Source organism: Stegastes partitus, unplaced genomic scaffold, assembly GCF_000690725.1.
Source record: "Stegastes partitus isolate 25-593 unplaced genomic scaffold, Stegastes_partitus-1.0.2 Scaffold30, whole genome shotgun sequence".
In the NCBI taxonomy this organism is placed as follows: domain Eukaryota; kingdom Metazoa; phylum Chordata; class Actinopteri; family Pomacentridae; genus Stegastes; species Stegastes partitus.
In genome coordinates, this window is record NW_007577761.1 from 1,184,370 (window position 1) to 1,206,822 (window position 22,453).

The following is a 22,453-nucleotide window of genomic DNA, read 5'->3' on the forward strand; positions in this document are numbered from 1 at the left end:
AGGTTCATGGGGCAAGGTCAAGGTCATGGGGTAAGGTCAAAGCCACATTTGACTGCTTCTGCCACCTGTGCTGTGTGAACACATGCATTGTCCTGGAGCAACAGCAGCCAGCTCGAAGCTTTCCTCTCTTCTTCGATTGCTTCAAACATTTCAGTTTTTGTAGACAATGATGTGAGATTTTATAGTATGCCCCAAAACTGGAGTTACGCCCCTTGTTTCCAGGTGAGGATGAGAACTTCTTAAAGTGCCCTTGCAATATCTCTAACTGGGATGCCTACATGCACACAGAGAAATTCAAACACTCGTGGTTTCACCTTGCGAGAGGACAGAAACTCCATTCCTTTGGCCACCTGGAAGCTGTAGCTTATCAGGTCTTCCATGGTCAGATGGTCATCGTCTGAACTCTCTGCAATCACAAGACGTTATTTTAGTCATGAATGTTAGACGGCATCACAAGGAAGTGGACAAAAAACTGTGTTATTGTGAGTTGTCTTCAGCACCTTCGTGAGTGTCCACGCTGTAGCCTGAAGCCATGTCTGCAGTGCTGGAGCAGACGGCTGTTCCTGTGCAGATGTCCAACTGGGCAACCTTCCCCAGACCCAGATCCCCTTCGGCCACATCCTCCTCTGCAGACGTCCACCTCTGGCTGTCCACTCGCTTCCGCTGTAAATCAGAGTACAGTAGAAACATCAGATAATAAAAATGAGGAAGAAGAAAGTTAGAAAGCTAATAATGTTTTTTTCAGGATGCATGCATTGTTTGTATGGAGTGAAATATGTTGGATCCAATCTGTGGGCGAATGTCTAGATCACGATCTGTGGTCAATGCTATGACTGTGTGCAGTCGTCCAGGCTGTGTGTAACCACATCAGAGGGCCAGCTTCGGTTCATTGTTTGCATGTGGGTTACACTTCATTTACCTTGTAGGGGCTGTATTCTCCACGCTTGCTCTTCAGGTAGCTGGAGAGGTTTCCGTGTTTACAGTATTCAACAATCACCATCAGAGGTCCTGCACAGTGACGGAAGAAGTTCATGATCAAAGTGAGAAGGAGCCACAACTCATAACTACACCTTACAGGGCTGCAGATGGCATGTGGAGGCTGATTTAATGAGAAGTTTAACAGGAAAAGAAAATAAATACTAACTACCGGACTTAAACACAGACAACTTTGTGCTTGAAGGCAGCGTGTAACTGTGTGAGTGAACACTTGTTAGGTATTATGACTTGCCGTTTGTGCAGATCCTCAGTCATCCAGGTCATAGTAATCTTAAGTGCTTCAGTAGAAGACAGCTGGACTTCTTTTTTGGATTTTACAAAAAATATTTCACCTTTGATTCAAGAGGCTTCCTTATTTTTAAATGACAGGTGTGGAGTCCCAGGTATTCATTTTCACCTCTAACTTACATGGCTCCTGGCTCATTAACAATCGTACATGACTGAAGTTATAAAACTGTCAGGTCAGGTACCTCAAGACTGCACTATGAGTACCTGATAAGCATTATTAAGAAAAGCTGCATGCTCAAGACACAAAAGGGGGTAAAGTAAATGAGCCCATCTTGACGCATAGTTCAGGAATCTGCTTTGTGTGATGACTAACTCACCTCCAGGCTTCGTACAGGCTCCCAGCAGGTTGACCACATTGAGATGATGTCCAATGTGGATGAGGATTTTCAGCTCTGACATCAAGGCGCGGTACTCGCTAGAAGTTGCTCCCTCTGTATGACGAAGAGAAAAAATTGACTCTGTGTTTTTTGTAAGTATTCACCGTGCGTACAGTCTGCAAGGACTGATACCAACCCTTAAGCATCTTGACTGCAACAGTGGTGCAAGTGGTGGCTTTCTCGATGCCAAAGGCAGCTGCTTCCACCACCTGACCGAACGCCCCTCGTCCCAGCGGCTCACCTTAAATGTAAAACATTTTTCATGAAGACACTATGAAGAAACATTGTCAGAGCTGATACTGTGTTCAAGGAAAATGTCTTCTGTGCAGTATGACACAGCTATGATGCCACAAATCCTAAAAAAATAAGAAGAAATTTCTTTGTTTATTTCACTGAAAACACATATAATCAACATGCCCAACATCTTTCCTCATGCCCAGAGATATTTTTGCCAATGTTGGAAAAAATGGTGGTACATACTGTGATATTTCCCGACTTACATGTTAATTTGTTTCCATACTTGTGTCCTATCTGCTCTGTGTAAACACTGCCTGCAGTTCAGCCTAAAAGTTCCTATATTTTTCTCATGCTCCTGTTGGTTTTCCATTATAACACCACATCACACATAACGAGAAAGTTAAAATTTAGTTTTGATTCTTTTGGTTTCTACAGTTTCTGGCTCTCATGTCATTTTGACAGTTTTTTTTAAAGACAACATGCCTTTTAAACCTACTGGTGGGTTTTGGGGTTGAGACAGTTAATCATTGTGCAACGAGAAAATATTTTTGACTGGATCTTCTCAAATAATATAAAAAAAAAAAAAAAAAAAACAAGACTAGTCACTAGAAGCTCTGTGCATGCACACAATACCAATAGAAAATTTCTATTGTCTAGCAAGTAATGTTTATCATCCATTTTTAGCATGTTTTGGAGGGTTGTTGACATATTTCAGTCTGGACACAGAGGTGGACAAACAATCAACATTGACAGACAGGCACAGGAAGTTAAGGACCGTCTCATAGCAGCCAATATAAAAAGCAAGCAACTTGCTACACAACCACACTTTTGGATGCTGTCCACTCCCATATTATCTGGAACTGTGCAAAGACAAGGCTTCATGCAGAAAATTTAATGCAGTTGTTAACGATATTATGTATCTTGGGAAACTTGCAAATGTGATTAGAAAAGATCTCTATTTGATTAGTTGCGTCTTATGTGCAGCAAGTAAGAAAGCCTTTAACAGAAATTGACTTTATGTAAATATTCCAAATAAGGAGCTGGAAATTGTCTGTGGATTTTTTAGAGAATGCATTCAAAAAGTTTATATAGAATTTGACACCAAATGAATGATTAAAACATATTTATGTGAGTTTTCAGATATTTCCAGACAACTACTCAGTTGTTTTTTTTCTATTGGTTGTTGGTGCTGAGGTGCTGATGTGTTTGCATGCTGAGAAAGCTCACTAAAAACTAAAAAACTTTTTCAGCCTAATGTGATGTGATCTGTTATAAACCCTTTGGGGAAACCTGCCTCTGCCTTCTAGCATCCACACAGAAAAAACACTGAGGTGGGATTTGTAGGTAGCAGCGCAGACGCTTGCTGTCAACAGAACTGCCACTTTGCTGCAACAGTATTCTCAGAAATAAATCACAGTCTCACCGAGCTTCAGTCTGTCCCGAGGAAACTCCCATTTGTTGGCATCATACGTGAGCCTCTCACACTGCTCGTCCATGGGCATGTCCTCTGAGTCGAGGATCATGGACAGGTAGCCCGTCTTCAGATCCCCTCCACTGGTCTGAAACAGTGACGGAGTGAGAAATATTAACGACAAGCAGAGATGTACTGAGCAAATCAATGAGATGTGTCTTCTTTATACTATAATGAAACTGTACAGCAGTTTTCCAATGACTCCGGTGCCCCTCCGATAAAAGGGGCCCAGTCAGTGTTGAGGGCCTACGTGACTTATGGGAGCAGAGAGCTGCCCCGTTGTTCCTGGATACAAAAGAGAGCAGCCACCGAGAGCCAGACCAGTCACTTCTAATCAGTCATACGGCCCTACAGTGTGTGTGCATGTGTGTGTGTGTAGCGCTTCCCCCCTTTATTTTATCATTATTATTCATTTATCGGCTCCCCTGTGTGTAGCTGGAAAGAGTGGCAAATGGAAGAGGAGGATGTTCTTACTCTTTTTCTTCCGCGGATGACAAAGACGATCAGTAACCAGAAAAACATGGCGATGACCACTGACCCAATAGGCACAATCAACTCCACGTTAGTCTTCTCCTCTGCACCTAGAATACACACAAACAATCCAATTTGAAGCAGATGATTTCAAAGAAGAGATCATACAACTAATATGACAAATTCGGGGGCCCCAGTTCTGCAGCTGAAAAACGTGGCACAGTCACAGAAGACTGACGGCTGTGATTCGGCGACGTGGCTTGGCAGCACTGCATGAAGTTCAGACAGGTTTGTCATTGTCTTTGGCTCCTACACATGTCTGTGTTTGAGTTGGAGGAAGGCGACTGTTGGAATCTGGACTGTAAGCAAACGGATATTTTATCTTGTCATAACAAATGATCAGGAATCAGCACCAGCAGCTGCTGCCAAAGACAACTTGGAAAAGGCCTATCAGAGCGATAGCAGTATGTTACTACATGGTGTAATGGACCGATTCTCTCTACTGCAATTTAGATTATGGAACTGTGCAGAAATTATTTATGGGAAATACGGGGTCAGAAAAAGGGAATGTTACGTATATTTTTGTTTAAGATGTCTTGAAAAGAAGATATTTTAGTGGAGTTTTCTCATCCCAGATTATTTTTTTCTTTGCATTTATTGTTAAAACAAACTGAAGTACGACTCATGCAACTGATTTGATGGACAGTCAAACCTCTGATCTCATAAATATAAGGCAATAGCATCAGTCTGTTTGTTTTATGTGCAATCCAGGTCTATAAGAAACCACAAGAATACTACTTATAATATCCGTTTACTTGGCAGTTCATTAACAGAGAGAGGCTTGAATATTCTTCCCTTTGTTGTACAATTTGATGTACAATTTGTCCAGTGATATTGTAGGACGGTATCAAGCTTCTCTTCACAGTGAAGAGGCTGCACCAGCCAAAATGTTATTAACGCTAGAGAGGGTCTTGCTTTTTTGTAACACAAAATGTAAGATTGGTCTCTCTCTGTCGCTGGGTAAACATCCCTCATATGCAGGGATTTTCTCGTTAGCAGGTCTTTCCTATACCCTCCCTCGTTAGCCGAGCTGGCGCCGACGCCGAGCTGTGATCTGCTGTAACTGGGTCTGCATTCTGCTGGCGGGGACGAGGTCACGTAGACGCTGCTTCCAGTTAGCGCATTTATTTGTTTTTCGCTGCGTCTCTGTGTTTGGGACAGAAGAGAGTGGACAGGAGAGCAGAGGCTGGAGCTGGGGCAAGGCTGGCCTCTCCCTTTGTCCTGCCGTCTCCTCATTGTTTTGGATTTAGAAACTCCCGGGAGGATGTGCGTTAACTGGGCCAACTTCCTGTCATGCGGAAGCAAAGTTATTCTTACTCTGTATCTTTGATATATTAAAAAAAAAAAAGTCGAATGTGTGATGTGAATTGGTGAAACCTTGAGGTGGGATATAAATATACAGGTTTTGTGAGTATTGTTGGAATTGCCAAAAGGTTAAGGCTAAACTCTTTCACATGAACCATGATAAATATATTCCTTACTATCAGCTGTGGATATATCACTGAACAGGCAAACTGGGCACAGGCTCAGGGGCGTATGGGGCCAGAGCAAGACACACATAATAACTACAAAAAGATGTAAAAAAAAAAAAAAACTACAAAGAAGAGCAGAAAATTACAATAAAGACCAACAAAATAGCCTCAATGACACTTAAAACAACTACAAAGAGACAAAATGCTACTAATGACAAAAAATGACTAAAGGAGACTCAGAACAACTAAATGACACAAAGATTGATTACAAGGACACAGAAAATGGCCAAACAACTCAAATAACCCCAAAAAGATAGAAAACAGCGATGAAGAGACACAAAACATGTACAATGAGACATACCGGAAATCAAAAGAGACTCCAAACAAATATAAGCAGACACAAAATGTATAGAGAGAGACAAAACAACCAAAAAAAGAAAAAGATGTAAACAACCCCAAAGTGATAAAGACTGCTTTAGAAATATAGAAGGCAACTACAAAGAGACATGAAACAACTACAAAGACACAAATGATACCAACTGCACAGAAGTGATTCAATGACACCCCAAACAACTGAAAAAAGATGCAAAACAACTAAAGGAAATGCAAAAAATGACAACTAAGAAATACAAAACAACTGCACATGGATACAAAATAGCTACAAAGAGACTCAAAACAACTACAAGACTACCGATACACACAATGACGAAAAGACTCAAAACAACTATATGAGACAAACTGATTGCAAGGAGATACAAAACCACCAAAAAAAGATCCCAAAAAGACAGAAAATACTTCATGAAGATAGAGAACAGCTATGATAGGGTACAAAACAAGACCACAGAGACATATAAGACAACAAAGAGACTCAGAACCAGGATAAACTGACACAGAATAAAGAAAGGGCGATGCAAACAACCAATAAAGACAGAAAGTAACTTTAAAAGGTATAAGGACGCGCAGAAAGATTACAACTATACAGAAGGACTACAAAGACACACCAACCGACTGCAAAAAGATGCAAAACAACTAAAGGAAATGCAAAAAAATGACAACTAAGACATACAAAACAACTGCACATGGATACAAAATAGCTACAAAGAGACTCAAAACAACTACAAGACTACCGATACACACAATGACGAAAAGACTCAAAACAACTATATGAGACAAACTGATTGCAAGGAGATACAAAACCACCAAAAAAAGATCCCAAAAAGACAGAAAATACTTCATGAAGATATGATAGGGTACAAAACAAGAACACAGAGACATATAAGACAACAAAGACACTCAGAACAAGGATAAACTGACACAAAATAAAGAAAGGGCGATGCAAACAATAAATAAAGACAGAAAAAAAACTTTAAAAGGTATAAGGACGCGCAGAAAGATTACAACTATACAGAAGGACTACAAAGACACACCAACCGACTGCAAAAAGATGCAAAACAACTACAAAAAGATGCAAAAATCACCAGTATAAGGTGCAAAACAACACCAAGAGACAGAAAACTTCTTTAAAAACATGAAGGACGGCTACAACAGGACACGCAAAACAACAGAGACTCGAAACCAATATTAAAAAAGACACAAAATGACTACAGGGATACACACAAAAAAGTGTAAACAATCCCAAGGAAACAAAAAAAAATCTTTAAAATGATAGAGAACAACTACAAACAAGCCTCAGCGAGGATGACAAAAACATGAAAAGCACGTATGAGGAGACGTGAAAAGACTACGGCTACACAAAGACACACAAAAGACTAGAAAACATCAAAATAACTACAAAGAAATGCAAAAAAAATGGCAGCAAAGATCAACAAAAACAACTGCTAAGGGACACAACTACAAAAAGAGAAAAGACTACAAAGGACACAAAATGACTAATCGAGGCTGATAACAATAAAGACACAAAATTATTACCAAGAGACACAAAAACAATCCAAACTACCTCAAAGAGACTTCTTAAAAAGACAGAGAACACCGACAAAGAGACACAAAAAGAGTGCAGCTACACAGAATGGCTACCAAGAGATGCAAAATGATTTCAGTCTGGAGTCGTGATCCTACAAGAGGAGGAGTGTCCTTCATGCTATAAGCAGACAGGAACTCCTACATCACTGCACGCTGTCATGTTTCAGCTACAACAAGCATCATCTGGCTACAGTTCAGAGAAGCACTGACCTTCAGTTGTCAGGTCGGCCTGTGAGGTGTCACAGCCGCGGTTGTTGCATGCAGTGCAGGTGTACAGACCGCTGTCCTCCTTCTTCACACGCTGAATCGTCAGACTGTGGTTGTGCGGGCCTAGGATCACACCTGAAACCGATCCAAATGTTTTATTTTACATCTACGGTAACTCTGGAAGTGAGTCAGTTTAGGGCCAAAGGCTGTGCATGTCCCACCTGAGCCCTCCACCACAGTGTGGTTGTTTTTGGTCCAGATCACCGTCGGGTTGGGCGTCCCAGCAGCCTCGCAGAGGAGAGTGATCGTCGCGCTCACGTTAACTTTTTGGTCCGTGAAATTGTTCAGAATCCTGGCGGCCTCAAGATCTAAAATCAGAATAAAAAAGAAGAATACATAGCACAGTCAAAAACTGAGAACTGTGGCAGATCTTTTAAACAGATTGTTGTAAATCACAGGATCAAATACATGTTTGACAGATTCCAGATCTTTTATTAGTGTTATTCTACTCTACATTCTTTGACTATCGTCTTGAGTATATTGAAAAGCGCTATATAAGTATTATGTATTGTTAATATAATTATATCTGCCATAATCCCATTATACAAATATTTTGTCTTATGCTAAGTGCTTCAGTGAAAGGTCACTGGATGTTTTTTGGTTCTTAAAGAGGTTCCAGCTCTCATCCAAGAGACGTCCTCAGCTCTAAATGACTGAGTCAAGGTCTAGATGTGGTGAAAATGCCAGAGGAGGCAGTCATTTTAAACTGAGAAAGCCTATGGGATGAGATGTGGAATGTCTTCAAGAACCAAAAATACCTTCTCCTTTTCACCACCTATCAGGTACTTATAATCCCTGAGACCCCTCCCCAAGTAGTTTCACAACATTCACAACATGAGTTAGTCATTTAGAATTGAGGAAGTTCCTTGGATGAGAGATGAAACGTTTTTAGGAATCAAAAAGAAGTCCAAGCTTTCTCACCACTTGTCAGATACTTATAATGCAGCCCTTGGATGCCTCCCAGGCAGTTTCACCATATTCACACTCTGAGTCATGTGTCCTGAGTCATTAACAAGCCATGACCCATGTAAGTTATTGGTGAGAATAAACATTTGGGTCAGCTACAACTGTGAAATCCTCTTGGATGAAAGGCGAAACATCTTTAAGAACCAACAAGACATCCTGGCTTTGGCATCACTTATTAGGTACTTATAATGCAGCTCTTAGAGACCTCCCCAGGCAGTTTCACCATATTCAGATCTTGAGTCATGATCCTGGGTTACTAAGAAGCCTACATGTACAGAGCCATGTGAGTTGTGGGGGATGCTACTTCCCACCAGTCAGTTAGAACTTAGAAATCCTCTTGGGTGAGGTGAAATGTCTTTAAGAACCAAAAAGACTCTAGTTGTCTTCTACTGAAGCACTTAGGATTACCAAGAACTGAATGACTGAGAATCTACACTGGACAATATTGTTCCTTCCTTGAAATAATGAGAAATTGTCTTTTGACAACTACCTGCATGTAAAAACAGTGTTGCCAAAACAAAAACAAACCTATTTATGTTAAATTTAAGAAATAATTGGTTTGAAATACTAATCTCGTAAATGACACACGAGTTATTGAAAAACGACATTTTTCTCACCTTTAAGAGACACTCGGCGGAGCAGGCAGGTTTTCTCCCCGGTCTTGATGTTGACCACCTGACATGCATACAGACCCTCATCCTGGCGGGAAGCATTGGGCAGCGACAGCTCCAGCGTCACGTTGGTTCCCTGCAGAGTCGACATAACGGCCTGCGACGTCGGCCTTCGCTGCAGAGTCAGGGAGCGACAAGGCTGCACCGACGTGAGCTTCTCCGACTCGGACACGTTGGTCACACGGAACCAGGCGAGGTTACCGTAGATCAGCCTGTCTGCTTTACAGCGCAGAACCACGTGGTCCTCCTCCAGGGGCTCGTTGGACGGAGACATGCTCACCTCAAGGCCGCCTGACAGGGCACAGATGGACAACACAAGCAGGAGTGAGAGAAAACATAAGAAACACTGAAATGCAGGTTGTGATTAAACGAGAGAAGAAGAAGTGCAGTGCTCACGTGTCACATGGAAAAAGATGACGCGTGAATCCTCTCCTACTTTGTTGGCAGCCATACACCTGTAGAGGGCGTGAGCCTCGGCTTTCTGAATCTTCAAAGAGCTCATGATTTTCTAGAGAAATGCATTGGATCTGTTAATACTTGCTATCATGCTTTCAATTAATTCCACATCAAATACAGTTAAAAAAAAAAAAATCCGATGGTCTTATGAGGCATTAAGTACCTTTTGTGTATGATCGGTGTCGGTCATGATTCTCTCTACATGGTTGTGTCCGGTGCTGTTGCTGATATCTCTCCAACCTGTACACTCCTCCAGCTGAAGCTCAGACTTAGACAGTCCAGACCTGATGGACAAAATAAACAGAAACTAGGTGAAACAGAAATATCTTCCCACGATTAGTTTTTTTTAAAATAAAATTGTCACAACTGTGCAGAAGATCCTGTTTCACTCCGATACACAAAATACGTATTAACGCCAATAAATGACAAGCAAATGGAAAAAAATGTCTTTCAGAATTATGGCCTATGTCCCTGTTTATCAAACTTTTTCATTCAGAGAAAATCTTTGGGCTGCAATGATGTATATTGGAAGGTCTTGAACTTGCTGGTGAATTTGTACGGTTCTTTTTTTTTTGGATTAGAAAGCACGTCTGTTGTTTAAATGTGCAACAGAGCGACTTCATTTGGTTTGACTTATGTATCAATTTTATTAACATATTAAAGACATAAGGTTTTTACCTAAATACGACGTCTGCATGGTGCTTTTTTTTATATGGTAGATCACATAATGAGCAAGATAAGCTCCGTAGTTCCCCTTAAAGCAATATCTCAAAAACTTCAAGGTTTTCATACATAACAGAGACAAGGAACCATTTCTGACAACTTGTGGCATGAGGTTTTATGTACAGTCGTCCTCAAATGTATTCATACCGTCTCATTAAAGAAGGAAAAAAACAGCTGTCACTGAAATAAACTGAAATTGACAAAAGTAATAATCAATGAAAATTTAATTAAAATCATGACATCGCTTTTGAATTGTAGCTCAACTGAATTTTTTTTTTTTTTTTTAAACAAACAAACATAAAAACAACAACAAGCATGATGGGATCCGTAAACTAATATTTTGTTGAACAACTCTTTGAGCTAATCACTGCAATCGAGTGTTTTCTGTAACTCTTAATCGGACATCTGCACCTGTTGACAGGTATTTTGATTTTGGCCCACTGCTCATCAGAAAAGTGCTCTAATTTGTCCAGGACTTTATTTTTTTTTAAATCTTTTCTATCACAATTCAAAAGCAATGTCTTACTTCCCTAAATTATAATTTAGCTTCTTTTTTTTTAAAATTTATTATTACCTTTTTTTAGTTTCTAGTTATTTGAGTGACTATTGTAAATTTTGCCTTTTCTGTTATGGAAGGGAATGAATACATTTGAGGACGACTGTATAATTATTCTTCTTCAGAAACAGTTTCCATTGTTTGGCATAGAGTACAGTATTTGAACTTAGGTGAGCTGGTGTGCTAAGCTGCAGCTAGCAGGGAAATATGGGTTGAGAAAGAGGCAGGACTTTATAGATCTGCACAGTCTAGAAGAACCAACAGTGTCGAGTTTCATTTAGGCCCTTTTAATGCGGGAAAGGATTATTTACATCAAAATAAGCATTTAAATATATAACTTTGACACACAGAGATGAGTTTTAGGGGTTAAATTGGTGACCTAAGAGGGACTTTTTTTTTTTTTTTTTTTTTTTTAAAGCACCTGTCCAAACTGCTGATGCAGAAGTTCCTCTTTCTCTCTGATACACCGAATACTTGCTAAGGCTGACAAATGAGAAATAAATGGAGAACAATGTCTTTCAGAATCACGGCTATGTATTTAAAGTTCATAAGAGGAGTTTTGTTTTCATCTCGTTGTTGCATTATGCATCTATTTCATTTATCTATTAACATATATATCTATATAATTCTAGCAACAAATTCCAAATACAGTAAGAAATAAAGAAGTATTTCAGACAGGGACGGAAAGTTTACAAGAAGAAACTCAGCTCAAGCAGGACGAAGCTCTTTTTTTCGACAGAGAGCACGACGAGAACAACAGGAAACGTAGTGCAGAACTGAGGAAGCGCTCGGATGTGTAGGCAGAAGATAAGGAACCTGGTCTTCTCTGCTCACACACAAACACACACCTCCTCCTCCTTTCTGTCAACACTCGTCAAATCACTGCAGGAGCAAATCACGAGGCGGTTGTGTAACCGTCTCGGCAGCATGTTGTCGTGGAAGCTTGCTGCACCAGTTTGCGATTTATACAAAATTAGTAAGCACAGCCATGTAAATCCAAAAATGGACTTTGTGAAAAGAATGAATCACATCCGCTGATCCGCATCAGGTCAGAGTGTGCTCTCATTGTCTCTTCTTCTTGTTTTTGTCAACATCACGAAAGCAGCTATTCCGCCTCCTAAATCAACAACCTGTTGACAATAAGAGGCCTGTGCGACCACTCGCTGCATGCACACGCGCAACAAAGGAAAACCAAAGCCCCTCCGTGGTTTTTGGTGACTTACATGAAGGCCTGCGGACAGTGCTCCTTGGACATCCACTGCCACTGGATGTGTGCAGGTGTGGGAAATCCTCGGGCGGTGCACCTCAGGGTGGGGCTGCTGCCGTACGGGTACACATCAGTGTCCACTGCCACCTCCTTCTCGATGATATGAGGAGGCACTGCAGGAGAAGAGTTATCATCACTGTCTCTTCCCCAACAGCAGCACAAGAGGCAATTTAAAAAGCAAAGAACAGAGCAAACATACCGTTGACCAGCAGCTGGAAGGAGCGTCTCTGCTCCTCTTTAGTGATCTTGTTGCTCAGGACCACTGTGTAATTCCCAGCATCCATTTCTGTGACTCCACGGATGATGAGAGCCTCGCTTTTCTGCTTTATTCTATAGTCGTCCTTCAGCGGTTGGCCGTTTTTTAACCTGAGCAGACAGAGGAGAGCAAGTAACAGACAATATTGAACTTTTTGACAAGTTGCATTGAATACATATAGGTTTATTCATTTTTGTAGCTCATTTTTATTTGATAGGGATGACGCAGTTTAACACAGTTCTACCATAATACACTGAAGATACATGAAACTACAATAAGATACTTATAACAAATACATTATGCATAAAGGGAAAAAAAACTAATCAAAAACCTAGAGTGAACTAAAACAGTTGTGAACGATTAGATTTTGAATGTGTAAAAACTTGATTTCAGCCTTTTATGGAGAAAACCGATTCTTCAAGTTTAGATCTACGATGTGCTGTTTTATAGTTTCCATTCACCGTGTTCCAAGGTAATGCAATAGTGTCTTGTCTGTGGATTTATGTGGCTCTGGGGCTAAACTGCTGATCCATTTGAAGGTGAATTTGAGGAAAAACTGAAGATAAAGGCGTTCGTAGTGGATTGTTTCTTCTCATGATATACTTGTAATGCCACTGGACAGCTTTCTGCCTGTTACTGTTAGAGTGTGACTGTATAAAGATTTGAGGTGTATAACTGTCGATGGTTATGGTTGAGGCTATATCACTACACAATATTAAAAATTGGGAAAAATCATAAATAACTGGGCTGCCTGTGAGGGGATGTAGTAACGCTGTTTTTAGTTTTTTCAAAATCTCCTTCACACAAGTTGCTGATCTAAGATTATTCCTAAGAACTTCAAATCATTTACCTGCTCAGTTTTTAATTGCACATATTCATATAGCAAATTAACTGAAGTGCTGCCAGTGCTACAGAGTGCTGGTTCTACTGTGAACAAACCATTTAAAGCTGGGCTCGGGGTAGGCCGAGTACTTGACAGGGATCACTGTGGATGTTTGATCTCCCACGTTTACTTCCCACACCTTCGTCCACGGCTCTTTGATATCAATAAAAGGCTTTTCTGGAAACACAAGAAAAAGTACAAGATGCTGTTAGTGACACCAATATGCAATATTCCTCCTTTTTTTTAATCGCCATTTCACCCTAGCTGACTGGTGACTTCACATCAACCAAAAATAGGAGGCACCATGTTGCCAAATTAAATACAATTTTAAGAAGTGAACAGTGGAGATGTTTAGTTTGGCAAACAGGTCACATGTATAACTGAGCACACCAATAAATAATTCAGCTTATTGAATCTGCCAGTGTGTTAGCCATCACTGTTTTCAGTTTAAAAGACAATCATAAAGAAAACTGGAGACTTCTTGGCCCAAAAAGGGGAATATATCACAGGATATTGTACGTGATTTTTGAAATTTGTGCCAAACAGTAGAAGATGAAGAAAATCGAAAAATTTGTTAAAAAAAGAAAAAAAAAAAAAAGTGAGTTGGCAGGATTGTGTCCTGAGGTTTGTTATATATGAAACCTTGATTGTCTAAATCTGTCTTTTTTAAGACCGTCATTGGGACGTGGCAGTTTTAAGGTGGAAGTTTTCAGCCATGGCGTTGACTGTTTATTTCGCTCATACTGTATGTCTTGTGGCTTATATAAAAATAAAAATTAAAAAAAAGATTTTAACAAGGCAAAAACTTTGATTTTCACTGGAGGGGGTCTTTAGCTAACAGTATTATTTATTTGTTTTTATTTTTGACAACATTTCTATGACATTTTATACTTTTCCAGCCTACAGTGGGTCAAATCCTTTTGTTTTTTAAAACTACTTTCTGAAAAATAAGAGGAAAAAAAGGCAAAAAGAAACAATGATTTCCAGTTTTTCTACTGCTGGGTTCACTGATGCACAAAATGCCACCAAGCAGTAGTCACATAACAAATCCTGAATCTTCTGGCCCAGTCAGCAGCTACACTAAAGTGAACACATCACATCCTCAGCTGTCTTTCACAGTGACAAATATATATCCAAGATATTTAGGTTTTCACGGATGTGCAATTACTCATACAATGGTCGGTTTTTGACTTTTTGGTGTAAATCATTTCTTGCACTCACCATAAACTTTAAGAAATGCTGAGGCACTTTTCTCCATCTGCCCGCTGGAAGCAGTGCAGGTGAATTCTCCGGTGTGATCCACCGTCACGTTTTCCACGATGAGCGTGTTGGACAGCTCCAGAGAGTTCCACAGCTTCTTCTTGTGGGACACGGCGTGGGACGACGGCGACCCGTTGACCGAAGTCTGACACGAGGAGACACAACAGACGTGAGATTTTGTCTTTTTAGGCAGATGCATAAATTTTGGCCTCAGTCCACCGAGCCTCTTATGTAAGCAGACAGAACATCAGAAACACATCCGGCCACCTTTGCACTCTGACCTGATGTTGCAGAGACAAACTGAAGGATTCCTGAAAGCAGGAGGTCACGACTACATATGAGGACAACAGGAAGTGAGGAACAGCACTTCTGGTGTCTCTGTCTGCCCTCAGCAGCGAGTCAAACAGGCTGATCGAAGGCTGTCACCTGAATTGATTAAAAGTTTAAAAAGAAACTGAGAGCAGAAAAGTTTCGGGGACTGACCAGGGCTCCACCAGAGTGCGTCCAGTTGAATTCGATGCCCACGTTGAGCTCGGTGTGGGCAGTGCAGCTCAGCGCCAGCCGCTCCCCCACAGACAGCCTCACTTGCGAGGGGGTCAGGGTGAGGTCATAAATCTTGTATCCTGCGGAAAAGGGAGGGAAGACGTAGCAGTCAGTCGGCAGCCTATTGTTCTCCCGAGACTACAGACTCTCTGCAGCTACTCAGTGTCTGGCTCAGTGCTTCACCTAGTCCCTCCTTCACTTACAATCAAGCTCACCTCCTTAATCTTAATTAATTCTTTTAGGTGTACATTTATTGCTCCTTGGCTTCTATAACTTCTGTCTTTTTTTTTCTCCTCCATCTTACCAACAACAGCCACGATGTAGAGCGGGGACTTAAATGTCTCGTTTCCAATGCGAGTCTGGCAGGACACGACGCCGGCGTAGCTGATCAGATGTGTGGGAACGGTGAAGCCCGTCCTGGCGTCCCACAGAGAGTCCTTCCCATCAGGATGAAGCTCCTTAATTGGATACTTCTGACAGACATAGAAATTTACTGATTTTGAACAAGAAAATGTTTCTAAAATCCGATCAACACTAAAACATTTTACACATGGTGGAAAAGTATTCAGACCCTTCACTTGAGTAAAAGCATCAATACAGCAATGTAAACATACTCCATTACAGGAAAAAGTCCTGCATTAAATATAAAAAGTCTACTTCAGTAAAAGTATTAGCAGCAAATTCTAGCAAAACTTTAAATTAAAAGCTCTGGTTTGGTCCCTCTGACTAACATTATTATATGTCACATCATCAGATTATCATTAGTGACGCATCAGTGTGTCCGCAGCATGTTACTGTTGTAGCTGCTGCAGTTGGAGTCAGTTTGAACTACTTCATGTACAGTTTTACATACAGGGACGGCAAATAAATCTGACAGGAGAGAAGAAAAAATAAAGTTCTGATACAAAATCCATTTTCAGTTTTTTGACTTTTTCTCTAAGCTTTAGCTCATTTGAACACTGATTGAAAGGAAACCATGTAAAAAGGTTATTTGGTAAAGTTGTTATGCACACATTGACGTCTGAAATGTGAGCTGCTTTTTATACGAAGCCAAAATCATCACTCTTTAACAACATGTGGCTTTGTGTATTTTAAATGCTCGTTGTGTTATCCATATAACATCTGTGGAAGCTTGAAGTGGCATAAAATGGAAATACTCAAGTAAAGTGTTTCAATATTGGGCTTAAGGTCAGAACTTAAGTAAACCTAATACTAGATGAAGTCATTTCAGGTCAGAGAATGTACTTTTTTTTTTTGTTGCCTGAAACCAAATTAAACTAAGAGGCTACTGTGCCACTGATTTAAAGTTGAACTGCACAAGTCAGTATGAGGGTGTGCTGCTCAGCCTTGGTAACAGTTGTATAGTGTCTTCTGTGGCTCCGGAGAAGCTTTTTAAAGACTGAAAAACAACCCCGATGACGTCATCACCCCTGATGATGGTCTTGGAAACTAAAGATGTACGTAACAGAATGCCTGTGATCCAACCCGGGGCTTGAAATTAGAAAAACATAGGAAATTATCTGGTCAAATTAAATGATACCATGACTTGAATTTTGATAAAGGTCGCATTTGACATATTTTGGAGCTTGACCCTTACTAGGGAGAGAGAACAGTAGCATACCTCTTGCTCTGATTTGGGCCATTCTTTTTAAAGTGTCTCTCGTGAGTCCCCCTGCACTTTATGGAAATGCATCACTAAATCTTTAAAGAACCCCTTTGAACAACATTATATGATATATTATCAGTTTAAATCAATGTTCCAGGAAATACCTCTTAAAAAACCTCTTTTGCTCCCCTCCTATAAAACTCCTATACAACAATAAAACACAACATCTAAATTCTTTGACAGCAGTCATGCCTTCTATCCTATAGAAGTTTCTCCGTCTCGTAAAACTCCTTGAATTTCACGAAGAAAGAATAAGAAATAAGAAACAGCCCCTCCTTACAGTGTTGAGTGTGACGTTGAGATCCTCCACCGAGCCTCGGCACGGTATCACCACCCGCTCTCCTTCACGGATGAACACCACCTCGTATTCCTTCTCAGATGGAACAAACGGCACCTTGTAGTCTGAAATGGATGGAAATTTAACGTAAGTTAGCAGGAAGTTAAAGCGTGGGGTTGACTAATCTTGAAATAAGATGGTAAATCTCAATTAAATGTCCTGCAAAACCACCCCAGGATAAGTTAAAGCGAGTTATACCATGGACAAAGACATAAACCGCAGCTGAAGTTTTGCCATCTTCAACTTTCAGGTCTCTGTAGGAGCACTGGTACTGTCCAGTCTCGTTAACAGTTGCGTTGGTGATGGTCAGTGTTGTGCAGAAGAGTCCCGATCCACTGCAGTCGCTGGTGGAGAAGCGAGAGCTCGTAGGAGGAGTTGTCCACCTCAGGTACTGCCGACCTCTGCAAGAAGAAGACAACTGAGAATTAGACTGCACGCGGTGGACGGTCGGTAAATGGATTTAAAGCATTCATACAAACCTGCATGTCAGTTCGAGGTTGTCAGTTTTGTTCATCCTTTGGACGCCATAGATGTTGAGCGTCGGTGGATCAGGCATAAACCGCAGTTCGATGGCTGGAGGAATCAACAGAATGAGTCAATCGCAGAAAAGCGTCCAAACTTATAGATGTAAGGGGTTAATTTACTGTCGCTTCCACACAGTCTGTGAATTAAACCAAGTGAAAAGGCAGAAAATTAAAATATAAACAAGGGAAAAAAGACAAAAAAAACTCTCGTCTATATAGGATGTGTTTTGTAACTGGCTACATTGGGGCCATTTTTCCACTGTTGCAGCAAATGGCGGAGCTGTGTCAAAACAGGAAGCAGGGGAAGATGGGCCGGGTCAGGCTGAATAGCCCAGCACAGTGTGGCCTAGGTGGGGTTCCTGTTTCTGAGGATACAGGCCGTCCACCGCCTCCCTGTGAGGCCCTAAAGCACATAATGCATTGTATGGAAAAAGAAACCTGAGTGTTAAGCTGACCAAGTGAGCATTAGGCAAGTTTTCTTGAAAACTACTTACTGACCCCTAAATATACCTAAAAACAGGTTGAATCTGATTCTTCTTTTTCAAAACCGGCAAAGATTTCCCTCCTTTTCTGAACATCACAGAAATTAGCTGACACTTAATACTTGTTAGAATACAAAAAAGAACTCAGTACTGTTTAAAGATTGTCGCTACATTCTTATCCATCATGCAAAACCATCTGACTGGCCCCAAATTGATTCTGCAGCAGGATAACAAATCCAAACATTCAGTCATAGTCATAAATAAACACCTTAAGCAACAAGAACAAGAAGTCACACAAGAGATGGAATGGTTCTCATAATGCCTTGAGCTCAACATCATGGAGTCAGTCTGGGGATACATGAAGAGAATGAAAGTATCCAGACAGACCAAAATCCACAGAAGAGTTGTGACAAGTTTCCTGAGATGCTGGAGAAAAGTGTGCAGCAGGGAGATCTGGCACTAAGGAGTCCAAAATCTTAAAAGCTTCAGTAAATAAGCATCTGGACTTATGTTTACAGTTTTTAGGGACTCTGAAGAAGCCTCTTGGCTGCTGAACATGTTCAAGTTCAAAGAAAAATCCAGTTGCTTACTTTAATGAAGCTCTGATCATGACCTGGATGATTGAGAAACTACACATACAAGGACTTTATAGCTCACAAAAAATAAATACAATTCGATAATATGTACTTTTGACTTTAAATTGCATTCCTTCTTCCTTGGTAGCATATACATACAACATATCTTACCAGCAACACAAGTGATTTTCAGAATAATGCCAAGTAGTGGAATGACGGAGACTCCCTGCGCCATCATCCGACAGAAGACATGGACAGAATCCTTATCAAAGTCCCATTAAAAACGTTACTGCAGTAATAATACTAATAATCCTACTGCCTCATACTAGTCCTTTAACCACTGATGTCTCTTTTTTCGCTCCAGAGGAAGTTTGAAAGTCATGAGAACAAGCCAGCAGTGGACGGTGATCAGCGGTGAGTAAAGTGCGGCTCTGCGTGTCCCCATAGAGCTGCTGCTGAGGATGGAGAGACGCGCTTCGGCGGAGCAGCCTGCAGGGGAGGAGCGTTCAGGAACGTTTTGGGCTTCGGGCCAACTCGTCGGCACGGGGCTTATCAGCTGGTGGTGTGCCAGAGAGGAAGGAGAAATATTTTGCCATCGCTCCTGACCTACTCTTAAAAGTCTGCAGCTGACTCTATTGCTCCTAAAAATCCTGTTTACGTTGCAGCAAACAGCTGCTACCAAGAGTAACCCACCTACTTTATGAGCGTGATAAACCAGTTTACTAATGCAGGTTTACTAGAAAGCATTAAAATATGATCCACACCGCCATCAGTCGTCAAAGCAAACGTATTGTGTTGCGTATGCGCAGAGTCGTCAACTTCGGAAATTGGAGTCAGTCTAACAAATTAAAGCCTGTAATGAGCAACAATGATCTACATCCTTTAATTAATCATTCGAGACAGCAAATGATCATCATTCTAATATCATTCTGATATTAATATTTGATAATAACATCCAGATGTTTGCTCTCCTGTGAGTGCAAAAGACACAGTTTACGTGCGTAAATTACGCACAGACCTAATCTTGGTTGGATACAACGTTAACAGGCGCTGAAGTGCAGTTTGTTGTTACTTTGTCTTTACTCTGGGTATATTAAATACTTGCAGCATCAAACAGCAGAAGCACGATCAATATGAGAGTCTCCAAAGCAAGAGAGTTGTGCGCATTTACGCACATGGCACAACTGTTGTACTATTCATTGTTTCTGACACAGAGACCGGATCAGGCAGGACGTAACGCAAATCAGAATTTGTATGACTTCGCAGTAGAAGGGAGAGATGTCAGACACAGAGGTACAGTTTTAGTGCCACAGTTAAATCATCCTCAGGCTGCCTCCTGAGCTCCATCACAACTGTCTGGATAGTTTTACTTTAACGTTAGTAAAAGTTATTCTGGCAATTTTTTTTTTTCATTGGATCACTATTAACCTCTCATTAAAGTAACAAAGAAAATATGAGAACAGGTAGCCTAGCAGTGAAAATACAATTTACACTGCAATAAATTACAGTAACTATACACCAAACTTCCAACAGTAGAGAACTGTTTTCCTAAATATGATTAAAACTGTAAATGCTGGTGTTTTTTGGAGCCAAAATCAAGAATGACAGTTAACAGCAGGCTGCTGTGAAAACTGACAGCAGGAAATGAACAAAATTTTCACACAAAACTACCAAAAACAGACACAAAACAACGGAAACCAGCACAGACAAAAATGGGCGACAACAGGGAAAAAATAAATGAGTCAGAAGATGATAGAAATGAGAGAAAACTGTCACAAATAGACAAACAAAATGACACAAACAAGGCAGAAAATGACAAAAAGAAAAGCTGCCAGTGGGAAAACCAAAACTGCTCTAAAACCCCATATAACTGCAGAATCAGTTGACAATTCTCTGTGGCTGACTCTTTACCTGGCCATGTGATCCATTATCATTATCTAAGTCAACACATTGATTAAATACACTTTAAAATCCTATTAAATAAAAACACACATATTTTTTGAATATTGTAGATTTAAACAATACATATTTATTTCCTATCGTACCAGTGCTCTTGGTTTAAAGTTTTATAGAATTTTTATATAAGCTTACTTGTATCACCTAAAGTAGATGACAGCTGACACACTCTCAGGTTTGAGAATCAGAGAGGAGGTCCACCTAAAAAAATAAAATAAATAAATTATGTCACTCTTAAGTATACTGAAGTAAACTAAATAAGGCTACAAAACCAAAAAAGTGGACTGTGAGGGGCTCTGGTGGCTCCGTTATGCTGTGGGGGGCATTTTTCTGGCATGGTTTGGATCCACTTGTCCACTCAGAGGAAAGAGTTACTACAAATCGACACAAAGTTGTTTTGAATGATCATTTCTATCCTATGATAAAACATTTCTATCCTGATGGGCGTGGTCTCAGGTGACAGGGCACGAGGGCTCAATGAATGAATATAATGTGAATCACATGTTGAGGCCTTTATAGTCAACAGACCTCAATCCAACTGAACAACGATGAAAGATTTTGGACCATCGTGTTGCGCAACACACCATGTCATCATCATCATCAAAACCCCAAATGAGGGAATATCTTTTGAAACAATGGCGGTCCTCCCTCCAGTAGACTTCTAGAGACTTGGAGAATCAGCGCCACTGAGCACTGAATCCGTTCTGGCTGTATGTGGTGACCCCATAAGTCACTAACACACTTTCTGTCGATTTGTCTTTTAATCTCTCACCTGTCTGTTTATTGCTCTCTTCAATGCCACCAGACTCCATTGACAAAAACAGAGATTCTACCTCACAGAATACTGGAGCTGCTGCTCTGTTATTGTGTGACTCTACAAGTCAGTCCAAACTAATTGGGTGAAAAACCAAAGTTACACATTATCAAGCTAATCGATTGAGGCACTGGTAGACAAAGTAAAATCACTGTATACTCCAAGTCTTACAGCTTCAGATAGCTTTGAAGGGCACCCACTGAAAAGGGCTGTCTGAAGGCAAAGGAAAGTGATTAAAATATAGCTTTCACTCAAACTAAAATATGTTTTGCTTTAGATTAGTGTTAATGGCTCCTTAAGGATATAAGTATCTGGAACTCCCAACTAGTCAGTCAGAACTGATGAAGCCTCTTGGATGAGAGGTGAAACGTCTTCAAGAAACTGAAGCAAGTCCAGTTGTTACGATTAAACTACGAGAATAACCATGACCTAGATGACTGAGAATCTTCACAGACATGCTATAATACATGTTGCTACTAACGCCATCCACAGCAGTTCATTGCGTAGCTTCCATGTTTGTCCTGCTGTCTGGTTCCGCAAACTGGAGGGACACCAACTGGGATCTACAGCCGTAAATACACTGACTATGGAAAAGTACCTCATATAACCCCGTTTGACATAAACCAAACTTTTCTTTTAAGGATTTGTTTGCTTACAAGTTCATAAATTTAATACGGAACAATAACTCTGTTTGACAAAGACCCTTCAAAGTCATGTAATATTATTTTAACTTGTAGGATGAAAAAGGAGAATAAATCACTGGCTCAGGTGGCTGTCCAAAGATTCCAAAGAGAGTTTGAAAACTGAAATGATAATCTGGGGCAACACCAAAAAAAGCAAACCACAGATGAAATCAGTATTAAAATGCCTTTGAATAAGAGAAAGCGATATAAGTAACG

General features: G+C 40.5%; 1 protein-coding gene across 2 annotated transcripts in view; it reads right to left on the reverse strand.

Annotated features, from left to right (window-relative positions):
• The window catches only part of kdr (kinase insert domain receptor (a type III receptor tyrosine kinase)), a 25,524-nt gene extending 6,259 nt beyond the window's left edge, over nucleotides 1-19,265 (reverse strand). Inside the window, exons 1-22 of one of the 2 annotated variants that reach the window (XM_008299364.1) lie at nucleotides 18,956-19,265; nucleotides 17,683-17,776; nucleotides 17,402-17,604; nucleotides 17,147-17,268; nucleotides 15,505-15,670; nucleotides 15,141-15,280; nucleotides 14,619-14,802; nucleotides 13,454-13,574; nucleotides 12,458-12,624; nucleotides 12,215-12,371; nucleotides 9,876-9,996; nucleotides 9,653-9,764; nucleotides 9,203-9,547; nucleotides 7,781-7,927; nucleotides 7,563-7,694; nucleotides 3,844-3,950; nucleotides 3,322-3,457; nucleotides 1,798-1,902; nucleotides 1,602-1,715; nucleotides 920-1,008; nucleotides 501-663; nucleotides 315-406 (exon numbers count right to left, since the gene is read on the reverse strand). In XM_008299364.1, coding sequence (XP_008297586.1) covers nucleotides 315-406; nucleotides 501-663; nucleotides 920-1,008; nucleotides 1,602-1,715; nucleotides 1,798-1,902; nucleotides 3,322-3,457; nucleotides 3,844-3,950; nucleotides 7,563-7,694; nucleotides 7,781-7,927; nucleotides 9,203-9,547; nucleotides 9,653-9,764; nucleotides 9,876-9,996; nucleotides 12,215-12,371; nucleotides 12,458-12,624; nucleotides 13,454-13,574; nucleotides 14,619-14,802; nucleotides 15,141-15,280; nucleotides 15,505-15,670; nucleotides 17,147-17,268; nucleotides 17,402-17,604; nucleotides 17,683-17,776; nucleotides 18,956-19,022 — 3,084 coding nt within the window. In that variant the 5' untranslated portion in view covers nucleotides 19,023-19,265. Of the gene's footprint in view, nucleotides 1-314; nucleotides 407-500; nucleotides 664-919; nucleotides 1,009-1,601; nucleotides 1,716-1,797; nucleotides 1,903-3,321; nucleotides 3,458-3,843; nucleotides 3,951-7,562; nucleotides 7,695-7,780; nucleotides 7,928-9,202; nucleotides 9,548-9,652; nucleotides 9,765-9,875; nucleotides 9,997-12,214; nucleotides 12,372-12,457; nucleotides 12,625-13,453; nucleotides 13,575-14,618; nucleotides 14,803-15,140; nucleotides 15,281-15,504; nucleotides 15,674-17,146; nucleotides 17,269-17,401; nucleotides 17,605-17,682; nucleotides 17,777-18,955 lie in introns of both variants that reach the window. The other variant, XM_008299356.1, reaches the window with a different exon arrangement.
• Nucleotides 19,266-22,453: the final 3,188 nt, after the last annotated feature.